Here is a 14,871-nt window from a genome sequence, read left to right as displayed (position 1 = left end):
ATTATTTTAACATTTTATTTATTTTTTAATATGTACATATACGTAAGTTTACAAACTAATGTGAACCATGTGCTTGTACACTTGCAGTCAGTATATTAATTCTTGATGATATATGTATTATCATAAAGAGACACCCTCAAATGAGGTTCTCCGTTAAGTCTGGAGCGATATTTTGTTTTTATAGCAGTCAATGTGAAGAAAGCTGTCTCGCACAGGTAAATATGTAGATGCGAATGGCAGCAATTTCAGCAGAGATGTTTTGTATAACAGTGGATATTCCTTTTCCATCATTATCCAGAGCTTGGATAGATCCGTGGTTTTGAAAATAGATCGAAGGCTTTCATCGGACAATAAATCGATCAGCTGCTCCTTTTCTTTTAAGTTCATCTACACGTGTTAAGATCACAAGTGAATGGATTAATTATCCATTGGTCGCCGTGTGACGTATCTGGGAATCGTATTACCAAGTCTTGCTTAACGACGTTCTACACTTTCGGCAAAGAATTAAGGATTTGCATGAAATTTTAGTATGTTATAGTTTACTTCAAAAAACTAAGACTTGATTTTTTAAAAATTGTTTTACCGTGCCGTTTAATTAATATTAAGGGTCAAAGTTAAGTTTTAACATGGGCTCTTATGGGAATTCTTAAAAAGTTAATAACTTTTGACCCAAATTTACGATTTTTAATTATTTGTGCTTAAATTAAAGGTTTTTTGGTAAGGAATAAACATATTAAAAAATGAGGATTGTTTACCGTCCCATTTATTTTTTATTTATTTATTATAATTAATTCCGTAATTTCCGTAATTTATTATAATTTATTTTTATAAAGTATTCAATACTGAAACATATGATTTGAGTATTCTGCTATAAATGCATTGTTACCAACTTTTGCTTGCATATAAGTTTCCCCTCCTTTCCTCTGAGAGGCATACCCCGCAACGAAGGTGTAGAACGTCGTTAAGGCTTGTAAGATGCATGATGATTTTGGTTTTAACTTCTTCGAGCTTTATATTGTTTTCTTCAGAAAATTTCTCCAAACATGCAAACACCTCGTAGTTTTCAGCACTGATTTCGTCTATCCACAAACTTATTTTCCTACAAAAAGCTTTTATTTTGTTAGCCAAAATCAATACATTTGTACTCTTCCCTTGCAACTATTGATTTAAATCATTAAGTTAGTAGTTAGATAGTAGAAATATCTTGCTTTGGCAGGTTATACTTAAATATGTATTCAGGTGGCGGAGGAAGTTCTTGATGTAAAGAAAGATATAAGTTTTTTGATATGCTTCAAATATTTTTCCATTGTTTTTTCCATATTTTATTTATTCTATCTTTGACGTCATTTATTGCATCTGTCGATAAGATCTGAGTTAGGATCTCACCATTTTTTATTGCATCTTTGGCCAACTCATCCACTTTCTCATTACCCAGTATACCGGCATGCCCTTTTGCCCATATAAATACTACTTCCACTTTAGACAAATTATTTTTTATATTACATAAAATTTTTGATTTGTATGAACTAAAATCAGTATTTTCAATTGCATATATTGCAGATCTGGAGTCTGTTATTATCACAGCTTTTTCAATATTAATCTCTTTTATCCATTCTAGAGCTTTTTCGATGGCTATAATCTCAGCTGTAAAAATACTACTAATACTAGATAATTTATAATTATTATGTTGATGGGTATTTTGCACATACATAGAACATCCTACTCCTGTTTGATTTTTAGAACCATCTGTGTAAATTACTGTATAATCCACAAAGTCGCTCAGTATAGATTTTACTAAAACATTATTTAAATGATTTGATTCTGTATATTTAGGAATTATGATTCTTGGTTTTTTTATCAAAGTTTTATACGGAAATTTATAAATTGGTAATATTTTACTGTTGTGTAAATCTGTATAATTCCTGGTTTCAATGAATGTATCTGTTAGCGTATTTATATCACCAGCATGAACTCTCGTGTGTATATTTAACTGATCTTTGGTAGTAAACTGCCTAAGACAAGTTTCACATTTCTAAGTGGTTTCTCCAGTATGATTGCTCATATGTTTATTTAAATGAGCTTTTCGAGTGAACTGCTTAAGACAAACTTCACATGTATACATTATTTCTCCAGTATGAAATAGTATTTCTCCAGTATGGATACTTAAATTACCTTTAAATATACAATAATGCATATTGAATTGAATACAATATGGCGGAAAGAAATTCGAAAATATCAATCAAAAACAAATATTTTTTCCAAATTAGGTTATCTAAAGTTGCTGATAACAAATCTGACATTATTTTTTTGAAAAACAAAACAGAATGGAGGATATGGCTAACAATATGGCGGAAAGAAATTCGAAAAGTTTATTTGAAATAATTTTTTGTAATTTTATATCATAAGGGACTTTTGAAATTCTTGATTACAATACAACTTATTTTTTAAGTACAAGTACAATAGTCAGAAGTTATGCTCAACAGCCATTACATACTCAACAATCGCCCGAATCATCTAATGTGCGTCATTTCACACTTTTGTATTCAAAGAACTACCAGCAATGCATAGGCAGTTAAGGCAGCTAAACTAATGTGATTCTGTATGCTCGTAGTATACATTTTGAGATTAATAAACGTTAATCGCAGAATTATGCAGAATTGTGTACGTTTTGAATGCATTTTTACAAAATTTTGATTATTTCAAGTATATTTTTACTGTTTATTCACTAACAAATTTTATGCACTGATTATTATCAAATCTTAAGTCAACTTATATCTTACATTAATACATGCTTGCAAAAGAAGAATCTGCTTTACAGTGATAAAATTGATAAACTACAAAACGTTTTAACCGTTTCCAATAAATGCGTTCTTTTTCACTTTCACTGCCGGCCAAAATAATGTCGTACGTGGCTCACTTGTCGCTGAGGTATGAATAAGAATACATCCTGTCTGATCCTTATACCTGCGTATTACGACTCTACGATAGTATGAGACAACAACTGTAAACATCAAAATTCCTAGATAGGGACTTTTTCTTTTACCTCATGATCACGTTTTCAAGATTTGGAACCACTGTAAGGTGTAGAACAGGCAACATTGTTCTTCATCAGAGTCTGTACTGTAAAATACTTTTTGAGAAAACTCCTTAAGACAAATTTGTCCAGTGTGTACTTTCGTGTTTATTTAAACCTCTTTTTTCAGTAAACTCCTTTGGGCACATTTCACATTTATATGGCTTTTCACCAGTATGAACTCTCATATGAATGTTTAAAGTACTTTTCTGTGCAAACTGCTTGTCACAAACTTCACATTTATAAGGCCTTTCTCCAGTGTGAACTCTCATATGCTCGTTTAAACCAGATTTGTAAGAAAAGCGTTTAAAACAAATTTCACATTCACAAAAGTCAACATTTGTAAGCGTTTTTTCTCCACTGTGAAATCTCACAGTATGTTTATTTAATAGATATGGTTGATTAAACTGTTTATGACAAATGTCACATTCATAAGGTCTTTCTGCAGTATGAACGTTGTACACATGTTTTTTTAAATAATCTTTAACACTAAACTGTTTAAAACAAATTTCACATTGATAAGGTTTTTCACCACTATGAACTCTCATATGATCATTTAAATGATATTTTTGAGTAAACTTCTTATGACAAACTTCACATTCATGAGGCCTTTCTCCAGTATGAACTTTTAAATGTTCATTTAAAGCAGATTGGTACAAAAACTGCTTAAGACATATTTCACATTTATAAGGTGTTTCTCTATGAACTCCATGAACTGTCATATGTGTATTTAAAGAACTTTTTTGAGTAAACTCCTTAAGACAAATTTCACATTGATAAGGTCTTTCCCCAGTATGAACTTTCATATGTTCATTTAAAATAGATTCGTATAAAAACTGCTTAGGGCACAGTTCACATTGATAAGGTCTTTCCTCAGTATGAACTTTTCTTATATGTTGATGTAAACCAGATTTGCAGGAAAACTGCTTAGGACACACTTCACATTGATAAGGCCTTTCTCCAGTGTGAATTAGAAGATGTTTAGTTAAACTACTTTGTACTGTAAACTGCTTAAGACAAATTTCACATTTATAAGGTGTATCACCAGTATGAACTCTCATGTGTATATTTAACTGATCTTTGGTAGTAAACTGCTTAAGACAAGTTTCACATTGATAAGGTCTTTCACCAGTATGAATGCTCATATGTTTATTTAAATGAGCTTTTCGACTAAACTGCTTAAGACAAACTTCACATGTATACGGTCTTTCTCCAGTATGAACTGTCATATGTTTAGTTAAAGCAGATTTAAAAGAACACTGCTTAAGACAAATTTCACACTGATAAGGCCTTTCTCCAGTGTGAACTATCATATGGGTATTTACAGTACCCTTTTGAGTAAACTGTTTAAAACAAATTTCACATTTATAAGGCTTTTCGCCAGTATGAACACTCATATGGTTATTTAAATTAGTTTTTAGACTAAACTGCTTAGGACAAAGCTCACATTTATACGGCCTTTCTCCAGTGTGAACACTCATATGGGTATTTAAAGAACTTTTATAAGTAAACTGGTTAAAACATATTTCACATTTATAAGGTCTTTCTGCTTTTTCCCCAGTGTGAACTTTTCTATGCCTATATAAAGTACCTAACTGAGTAAACTGTTTAAGACAAATTTCACATTTATGAGGTCTCTCTCCAGTGTGTACTAGTACATGTTTATTTAAAATACTTCGTAGTGAAAATTGCTTAAGACAAATTTCACATTTGTGAGGTCTTTTTCTAGTATCAACTTTCAAGGCTGTTTCAAAATCGCTGGGTTTACTTAGGTAAGATCCTTGCATAGTCTGAATTTCCGTATTTCCATTTACTGTTACGTCCTCGGAGTGTTGACTTACAGATTCCTCTTCTTTTAGGGATAAAGGTGTTTTCATAATCTTCATTCCATGCTCCTCCTCTGAATAATCTAAAATAGAAACCAAGAACAAAAATGTTACTACAGGAGAAAATTAATATAGAAACTTAATACAGAAACCAAAACCACACAATAAGAAACCAGATCGATTATATATTAATTGGCAAACATTATAGAAATGGAATCATATCCCAGGGCGGATATTGGTTCTGACCATTATCCTGTTGTCGGTAAAATCTCAATTAAACTGAAGAAACTCAGAGAACACAGAGAAAAGATAAAACCTAGCCTCGGAAAACTTAAATATCTAAAATCACAGGCAGAGATAGAGAAAATACTCAATGATATACTCAAACAAAAATTCATGGAAGCACCTGCGGAAGCAGAAGAAACAGTAGAAAGTATTTGGCACACTTTCAAAACAACAATGACAACTATACAAACAGAACAATTACAAGACAAAAAAACAAAGAATAGACAGATGACACAAGAAATCCTAAAACTGATGAATATGAGAAGAGCTTACAAAAATCACAATGAATTGAATTATAAAGAAACCCAGAGAACCATCTGACACAAAATCAGGAAAGCCAAAGAAGAATGGATGAACAGCAGCTGTGAGGTACAGTAAAACCTCGATAGAACGAACCTCTATTTAACGGACTTCGGATATAACGGACAAAAAATCAGATCAAATGTAAAAAAAAATTTGAATCAAAAAAATATTAAAAATCGAATTCCAGAAGGAAAAACAACAAAGACAGGATCTCGGCACTGCTTTGTACTAACGCTGATGGATCGCATGGATTGACTACTATTGTTACAAAAGCATCATCTGCCTGTTTCGTATTATAGCTCTAATAGGGCATGGTTCACCAGAGATATTTTCAAAAATTGGTTTTTAAAGGATTTGTACTTGCAGTGAGAAAATTTCAAGAGAAGAAACTGGTAACACCGCCTAAAGAGGTGAAATGTTTATTGATTTTAGACAGAGCTCCTGCTAATTCCCCTGAAAGTATTCTAAATTCAGAAGATGGCAACTTTAACTGTATGTTTGGCCAAAAATACATCAGTTTTTCAACCCATGAATCAGTGAATAATTTTGTCAACCAAATGGGTATATTGCAGAAAGTTTTTAGATGAAGTAGAAAAGTAAAAAAGTAGTGAACAAAACTTTATTCCTTTTTTAACATACTACAGATTTGTACATTGTATATAAATAGAGTACCTACATAATTAAAAAAAAATTGATTGATTTTATACCTATTTTTATACAACGGACTTTCGGCTTTAACGGACATCCCGTTCCCCCAATTAGTCCGTTATATCAAGGTTTTACTGTACTGAGGGATTTATTAAAAGAACATGACTACTTCAATGCATACAAAAAGATTAAGGGAGTCACAAATATGAAGAAAAAATTCACTACAACAAACTATAGTAGATGATAACCAAATAGTATCTAGCCCAGAAAATGTAGGAAATATGTGGGAAAAATACATCGAAGATCTGTTTGATGACGAGAGAACAGAACCACAAAAGAATATAGTACAAGAAACAATACTGTATATTAACATCAGAAGTTACAAAAACAGTCAATACAGCAAAGCCACTAACACTATTATTTAACAAAATTATACCACTGGAATCTTCCCAGAAGACTGGCTTGGATCGACATTTATACCTATACCCAAGAAAAATAAAGCGCATAGATGCTCACAATTCAGATTAATTAGCCTGATGAGCCATTGTCTAAAAATTTTGAATCAGCACTTGTTACACATGCACCAAATGCCGACATTAATATTCGTATCTATAACAAACAGATAGAACCCGTATAAAGATTACAGTTTCTTGGTTGCTGGATAACAAGCAGTCGTGACCACGAGGTCAAAATACATGCTCAGAAATACATAGTGGCAGACCAAACTTATATTTTTTTTAAGGGAAATAATGGTATCTTATTTTATATTCAAAATCTTCACTTCTGCTGCAAAATAACTTCTAACTGCAAAAACAGGACAAAAATCAAACAAACTCACAACCACAAACAAACAAACCAGAAATGTCACAAATTGTTCTTAAAATCTGCTTTTTTGTACTTATCTCTTTTTGATGCACTGAGTCTAGAGCGTTTATAAAAATAACATGTGTCTTAAAATAACAGGAGGTAGCTAGTTTGTCTTTAGTTTCATGTATGGAAGACAATGATGCTACATAAAAAGTATGTGTTTTATCTTACCAGGTATTAACACATTCGCAGACACGCTTCAAATGTAAACACGTCTTCTTATGGAGTATGTACCTAAGTGTCTTCATATGCAGTCATGTCCGTGAATGTATTAATGATCCACAGATAGAGAACCATGACTCAACTATACACAAATTCGAATTGTGGTGATTATACCTTTGTTTGAACTTACTCATATTTCCCATTTCAAGTGAATATGTATCCCGTTCATCCTTCTTCAATTCTTTGACATATACTTCTGTGGATTGCTGACTGGGCATGTATCTTTGGCCATATTCCTCCAACTCCTCTTTAACTTCGACTTTAGCTTCCATAATTATAAAATTTCGGGAAAACAAAGTATTAAACCTATGCTCTGAGTCTGGTCTCTAAAGGGCAATTGCCAGTTTACCACAATTATACATTAGGTTCTAGTTCCGAACAAGGGTAGACGGGTAGACGTAACTTTTATGTATTTGTGAGTAAAAAATTTTTTGCTTTTAATCGTTAATCCAACGCCATGAAACACATAATAATAATATATAAAAAAAATAATCAATACATGAAGAAACTGAAAAATGAGATGACAGGTTAAGGTTATGTTTATGACAACTAACAAATCATAGAGATATATATTATAGAGTGAGCCTTCACTCCACGCGTCCTCTCTTCTACTGGTTTGCGCTATCTCTTTCTAGCACATTGTACCGCAAAACTAAGATGACATTAAGGCACAGTATACCGGGTGGTGAATTGGAAAACGGGCCATAGGAAACTCAATGTAAAATTCTAAACTGTTGAATTCCTGCTACCCTAATTATTTTACATCAAAAGTCATAAGAAACAATTTGTAGAGAATTAAAATCTGTATTGAAAACAACTGTTAATTTTGTTCTACGAACAATAATAATGTAAAATTTTGTAAAAATATAATACAATTTTCAGAGTAATACGCCAAAGTGAGACAACACACAGTGCAATAATGTGTATAAGGTTGCATTTGGTGACAACGAAGTTATTATATTAACAATTTGAACTGTCAGTTTTTTTATTTATTTTATCATTTATTGTTTAAAACGCAATAAAGTTGATAAGATACCCTCAGTTAATGAGAAAGTATTAATAATAAAGATATTTTCTTTAGTCAATAGTGTGCTCACTGTCAGTTAAATAGTAACGTGTGACCTAACATGCCCACACATACCTACTGCGGTAAATACATTATATTTTTCAAAATTTTGGACTCTGTTTAAATCGTAGAACAATTGTAACTTCTGTTTTTAATACAGATTTTAATCCTCTACAAATAACTTCTCATGACTTTTGATGTAACATAATTAGGGAAGCAGGAATTCAACATTTTAGAATTTTACATTGAGTTTCCTATGGCCCGTTTTCCGATTCACCACCCTGTATAGAGGTTCCACAGTAAAATCACTCTTCTGTCGGCGCTTTGATCTCAGGAAGTAATACCGGCAGTACGCAATTGGTAATTCACCAGTGGTGGATGCGGGTTTTCCCTGTTAAAAGCCGTACGTTTCTATGCAAATAGCAATGAGAGAGTGGGGCAAAAGCGTCTGCCAACATTGCGCGGTCGCCATGCGCGACTACAGATTTTACTTCCCATTTTTCGGAGAGTGGTTCTACTGGTGTGAGCATAGGCACGGAAGAGGAGGACAACTGTCTAACTGACAACGCAGCTTAATATGCGTAAGAGTGAAACAGCACTAATCCAAAGAAGAAAGACGGTGTCGTCACTTCGCTTTGAATGATACTCTCTCTATGTCAATATATACCTCTATGTAACAAACCTACAAACCTTCTTCTTCTTCTGTTTCTGTTTTATGGCTTACTTTCAAACCTTTGACATCTTTCATCTACAATGACATAACTTGACATAAGTCTAAAAAAAAAACAAACCAAAACAAATGGGAAAATGATAGGTTAGGTAGAATAAAGGAATAACAATAACTTTAAAAACAAAATTAATTTATTATATGCAAATAACAATGAATGAATATGAAGAAGACTTTAATAAAATCTATTTTTTCAAACTACAAGATGAGTTGTTCCTTCCTCGCCAAGTATTTGAATCTCCAAAGTGGAGTATACCAGAATTACAATCAAAGAAGAATGAATTAAATAGAATAAAAGGACGCCTAGGAAAGTATAAACTGAAAGTGTGGTCTAAACACACCGCCCATAGAGACCGAGCTGGTTTTGTCATGAAAAAATTGGCTGAGAAAATCAAACCTGAACTTCTTACTCAAGTAATTATACAAAACATAATATACTATCTATCTATATAAGGATTTTTACAGCTGTCGCCGCCTTCCTTCTTTCAGCCAACGTCTCCAATCCTTTCTGTTCATTCGTCCATTCTCCATCTCCAAGGTCTAGTCTTTCCATGGCCTCGTCCACTTCATCTCTCCATGATATTCGGGTCTACCTCTTCTTCTCTTTCCTTTTGGTCTCCAATCCATAATCTTTGATATCCACCTTGTACAATCTGCTCTTCTCACAAGTCTATACCAAATTAAACGTTTTTCTTCCATGTAGCTGAGTATGTCTTGTTCTACTACCTCCTTATCTCTCCATACCTTATATACTCTACTTATACATCCTCTACTTATCTCCTCATTACTAATGCGATTTATTCTTACCACTCTTCAGTTTGTTCTCATGAACTCCATTTCAGTTGCTGTAATTTTGGACCTATTGCATTATCTGTCTATCCTACAGTAGCCCGTTCATTTGTTTAATACAGTAGAGCATCGATAATCCGAACTAATTGGTACAGAGGTAGTTCAGATTATCAAATTGTTCAGATTATCGAACATACGTCGATACATAGAGCGTCGATTATCCGAACGTCGATCAACCGAACGACCGGTTATCCTAACTCTTAATTCCCGCGCCCCGCACTTGAGTACCGAGCAAGCGTTAGTAATTAACTCTTAAAATATCTTCAATGTTCTTCAATATTGTATCTGTATCCAAAAATATGTTGTTGCAAAGACTGCTTTTTTTCCGTTAATATTGGCTGCATTCGCTTGAGTAGAAGTTTCTCAAATATTTTTGATAAGATTGGCAAGAGACTGATGGGTCTGTACGAGCATATTTCATTAGGGTTTTTACCTGGTTTGGGAAGCATTATTATTTCTGCTATTTTCCACTGATTTGGAAAGTAGCTCAGCCTTAGCATTGCGTTAAAAATTTGTAGTAATGCTGTGATTCCTTTTCTAGTGAGTTTTTGCACTATAATGCCGGTTATTAGGTCATAGCCCGGTGCTTTTTTTGGTTTAATTTGGTGTACAATTACATCTCTTATTTCCTTGTATTTAAAGTTGCTTATGGGCTGTTCCATTTGGAGAGGTGACTCCAGGTAGTTTTGTATGTCGTCCATGTCTTCTTGTGTACTCTCTACTTCATTTGGTTTAAACACATTTGATAGGTGAAGTGCAAATGCATTGGCCTTTTCTTTGTCGTTTCTGGCCCATTTCACCTGTTGATCTTTTATAGGGGGAATATGTTGTTGTGGCCTGTTCAATTTTCATGTTGCTCTCTAGAGTGAGTAGTCTGTTGCTTCCGTTGGCGTTAGGTTTTCAAGATATGCCTGAACCGAGTCATTTTTCATCGTTAACAGAAGTTTTTTTAGGTCCTTACTTGCTTTATTGAGGTTTTTCTTATTTGCTGCTGTCCTTGTTTGCTGCCATTTCTTGCGTAGTCTTCTCTTTTCAGCAATTTGGTCTTTTATTATGATTGGGTTTTCGTCGATTTTATCACTGTCTTTTTGTATCGGGGTTGCAACCCAACCCGCAGTTTTCGTAACAAAAGGCATTAATACTAAACAACTCAAAATACAGTCCAGCTTTGATCTGTCATCTGATCATTCACCAATACTCTTAACCATGTTTGAGGGAATAGTAGGGCGACCAAAAAAACCTATAGTATGCAATCATAAAACAAATTGGGACACCTTTCAGGAACGGGTGGATGCATGTATAGATCTTAAAATTCCTCTTAAAACAACCGAGGACATAGAAGTAGCATTAAAAAAACTAACAACTGAATAATAAACAAATATATTATTGTATGTATTTCTGCATAAACAAAACAAAAATCCGCAGTCATATTTTGCCCATATTGTCATATTAAATCCAAAAATTCAGTCTGCGATCATATTTTTTAATTTTATATTTTTTTGCGTTCGAATTAGCGAACGTTCAGATTACCAGGATTCGGATTATCGACGCTCTACTGTACATGTTCTTGTCTATGCTAATCTGCCAGTTATCTCTTGCTCAGTGGTTCCATTCTTTAAGAGTATGAATCCTAAGTATTTGAATTTTTCAGTCCCTGTAATTTCCCTATTATCGTCTATTTCCAAGTTTCTCACTGGTTCTTGTTCTGTTGTTAAGTATTCAGTCTTTTGAGCCATTACCACTTGGTACCACTTGGCAAAATTTAATGTGTACAAAAAGTTGTCCCAGATTGATATTCCCATCCCTTCACATTTCCTTTTCCATAGTTTTAATACTTGTTCCAGGAATATCCAGATAAAAAATATGCTATGTACTGCAAAAATTATTATACTACACAGTGGGTAAGTTCAGACGACCTTAGCGGCTGGACGGCTGAGTAAGCAGTATCGTTCAGATGACACACCTTTGAAAGTCAGCTGCTGTAACATTTACTAAGCGTTCCCTATTGCAACTGGATACAACCACTAAGCCACTTTGTGCTTACAGTCAGCCGCTGAGTTCGTCCGAACTCAACCTGTGTTTTCAAAAAAATAAAGTAACTATCTAAAATATCGATACATTTTGATACATTTACAAAACAAAATACAAGGAAAAATCGTACTGCATGTACCAATACTTAAATATCAGTGGCAGATCCACTAAGCCTTTTTCTGAACTTTCAGACAAATCGGACACCCCAGAATTTTTTGGATCAAAAATTGAGTGGTTTGAAATGGAATCCTCTTATAACATAATATTAAAATATAAATATTCTTCTGTTTTAGGCATGGTGCAAATTTTATGAAATCTTAGCACATTTTCCAGTAATTCCACTTTGTGCTGTGAGTAATAAAAAGCTTGAAAGTCTGCATTTATGTGAAGCTCCTGGGGCATTTGTTTGTGCATTAAATCACTATCTTACCCTGAACTATCCGGGTTTAGAAGTTAGTTTTGTTTTTTTTTTGTTAACATATGAGTATAACTATATGAGCGAAACTTGTGAATGAATAGATTACGAGGATAGATAGATATAAAAAAAAGTAGCCTTTGATTGATGGCGTTACTTGATACTGAATTGTTATCGTTTATAGAGGCCCTAAAGGTTTCCTACAAACGCGTGCACATCATTCACCATCAATTGGACATAAAAAGCTATCCGCGCGATGTGTCCCGGGTTTGCTGGCAATCCACCAAATGCGAAAACATGTGACCAATTGGGAGATACTTTTGGCGATGATACTGCGCGATCCGAATGATTTTTTTCGCCGATTTATCACCGTTGATGAAACCTGGGTGCATTATTACATACCAGAAAGCAAAGAACAGTCGAAACAGTGTCACAAACACGGCGAAGGCCTGCTGAAGAAGGCAAAAAGTGTACATTCGGCTGACAAAGTGATGGCGACTGTTTTCTGGGATGCGAAGGGCATCATCCACTTCGACTACTTGGAAAAAGGAAAAAAATCAATGGCGAGTACTACGCAACATTATTGGATCAATTCGCTGCCGAATTGTGTCGAATACGATTTGGCACGCAAAATAGCACTCTTTCACCAAGACAACGCACCGCTTCACCAATCGGCCGTCGCCATGGCAAAATTACAATTGGGCTATGAATTGGTTGAACTGTATTCACCAGATCTTGCCGGTTCGGAGGACGCCGTTTCGCATCAAACGATGAAGTCGGCGCTGAAAATTCGGCCTATTTTGAAGAGCTCGAGCAAAAGTACTATTCGGATGGGATAAAAAATTGGAACATCTACTAAGGGTATCGAGCTAAAAGGGAACTGTGTTGAGAAATAAATCGATTTAATCCCAAAAAACTTGTTTTTTCTATGAAAGGCTAGTTTTGTATTAATCCACCCTCGTATAACTATATTTTTTTTTATAGTTGGTTATGTTTATTTTTCACGAAAAATATTTAGAATCGAGATTGTATCTTAAATTTTTTAGTGGGCCTGGAATGCCAATACCCTCAACCCAAATTATGAAGGTAACGAATTGAATGAAATGATACCTGATGATCGATTTATAAGACATACATTAAAGAACTGGATATTTGGTGCTGATTTTTCCGGAGATATAACTAAAACTTACAACCATGAATATTTGGTTAACTACGTCCAATACGCAAAAGTAAGTTATTTAAAAAATGGCATTTCTAGATTTCATTTGATACAGGTTTACATGTGTTAAATTATCAAGGGCACATAATATGATATTCAGTCGCCAACCTCCCGACAATTCTTCCCTAGAGATTAATTAACAACACATTGGGAGAGTTACTCACTTTGAATGTCTAGGATGCTACATTATAGACCAACTAGACCCAAATAAAGACATCAAATGCAACATTAACAAATTTTTGTCCTTTCTAGGTATCCCTAATAACTGCAGATGGTAGTGTGGACTGTATGAGTGATCCTGGGGAACAAGAACGTCATGTCGAAAGATTGCACTTTTGTGAAACAATAACAGCATTGAGAGTTTTACAAACAGGTACTTACTCAAATCTCCTATATTATTTTTTTTGGATAGTTACGGTAAGATATATTGTAGAGCACTTTAAAGGTGGCGACATTTAATGGTTTTCACTCGTTGCGTGACTATGGTGGGGATACACGAAACTATGCCAGCGTTCATAGTAGTGGAATATGACAATTTTCCGCTCCGATCGGTGTGTGTGACCGATCTAACTCCACTTTTTGGACTTTATTTCATTTTCTACCCTCTTTGGTTTGGTCAGGTGTAGCAGATCTTTGTTTCTGATGATGTTAGGCCAGAAAATACGAACAATTTTTCGTAGACCAAAGAAAGGGTTTTTATCACTTTCCAGGTTTCACAATCTGTGTCTCTGTAGTATACTGGCGAGACCGCCAAACAGGGTTGAGCATGCTGAAAGCTTATTGTGCTTTTCGTATCCTCATACGAATATCATCTTTTGTACTCCGCTTTCTGTTATGACTCTTCCAAGGTACGTAAAATTTTCCACATTTTCAAACTGCACGCTGTTAATAGTAAATAGTATGTTGTTTCTTGCATTTATTCTCATAGATTTGGTTTTATTAATATCAATTTTCAAACCTATTTTATTGGCTTCATTGGAAAGTGTGTCCAATTGGTTAGCTACATCTTGGAACCTTTGTCCTAATAGGCAGATATCTTCGACGTATTCTAGATCGTTTAGGCGTGTGGTTAACGTCCATTGTATACCTCTTGTGCCGGAGTCTAGTATGGAGAGAATATAGTCTACAGCTATGTGAAAAAGAAACGGATAAAGCACGCATCCCTGTCTGACTCCATGTATAGGGGTGTGTTCCATTCAACCGATTGTTCCATTATTACTCTCACAGTATTAACGTGGTCTATGCAGGAGGATTCTGGTCTAAAGCCTGCTTGATTAGCTCGAAATTCAACTTTATTTGTTAATCATTTGAGTATTGGTCGTGAAAATTTTATTTATAGC

At 34.2% G+C, this 14,871-nt stretch overlaps 3 protein-coding genes across 21 annotated transcripts in view; 2 read left to right on the top strand and 1 right to left on the bottom strand.

The window, feature by feature from the left end:
• The window catches only part of LOC114338881 (formin-J), a 552,435-nt gene that overhangs the window by 377,485 nt on the left and 160,079 nt on the right, over positions 1 to 14,871 (top strand). The window lies entirely within an intron of this gene.
• On the bottom strand, positions 2 to 7,745 carry LOC126887493 (zinc finger protein 345-like). Its single transcript, XM_050655091.1, has 2 exons — positions 7,355 to 7,745; positions 2 to 4,982 (listed from the first exon to the last, which is right to left on the bottom strand). The coding sequence occupies exons 1-2, from the start codon at positions 7,494 to 7,496 to the stop codon at positions 3,148 to 3,150; spliced, it is 1,977 nt and encodes a 658-aa protein (XP_050511048.1). The 5' UTR covers positions 7,497 to 7,745; the 3' UTR covers positions 2 to 3,147.
• LOC126887495 (cap-specific mRNA (nucleoside-2'-O-)-methyltransferase 2) overlaps positions 8,873 to 14,871 on the top strand; it is a 190,229-nt gene continuing 184,230 nt past the window's right edge. Inside the window, exons 1-4 of one of the 3 annotated variants that reach the window (XM_050655095.1) lie at positions 8,890 to 9,431; positions 12,191 to 12,349; positions 13,359 to 13,541; positions 13,784 to 13,904. In XM_050655095.1, the coding sequence (XP_050511052.1) occupies positions 9,159 to 9,431; positions 12,191 to 12,349; positions 13,359 to 13,541; positions 13,784 to 13,904 (736 nt within the window). In that variant the 5' untranslated portion in view covers positions 8,890 to 9,158. Of the gene's footprint in view, positions 9,432 to 12,190; positions 12,350 to 13,358; positions 13,542 to 13,783; positions 13,905 to 14,871 lie in introns of all 3 variants that reach the window. The other 2 variants (XM_050655097.1, XM_050655096.1) reach the window with 2 other exon arrangements.

Source organism: Diabrotica virgifera, chromosome 6 (assembly GCF_917563875.1).
Source record: "Diabrotica virgifera virgifera chromosome 6, PGI_DIABVI_V3a".
Taxonomy (NCBI): Eukaryota; Metazoa; Arthropoda; class Insecta; order Coleoptera; family Chrysomelidae; genus Diabrotica; species Diabrotica virgifera.
The sequence above is the reverse complement of the archived record's forward strand: the minus strand, read 5'-3'. Positions and strand labels throughout refer to the sequence as shown.

What these genes read in the sequence shown, in the direction of transcription:
- LOC126887493 (XM_050655091.1), bottom strand. Translation starts at nt 7,496, where the DNA reads ATGGAAGCTAAAGTCGAAGTTAAAGAGGAGTTGGAGGAATATGGCCAA. An exon ending in ACTTGAAATGGGAAATATGA is followed by an intron (nt 4,983 to 7,354) that starts GTAAGTTCAAAC and finishes TTTCTATTTTAG; the next exon opens with ATTATTCAGAGGAGGAGCAT.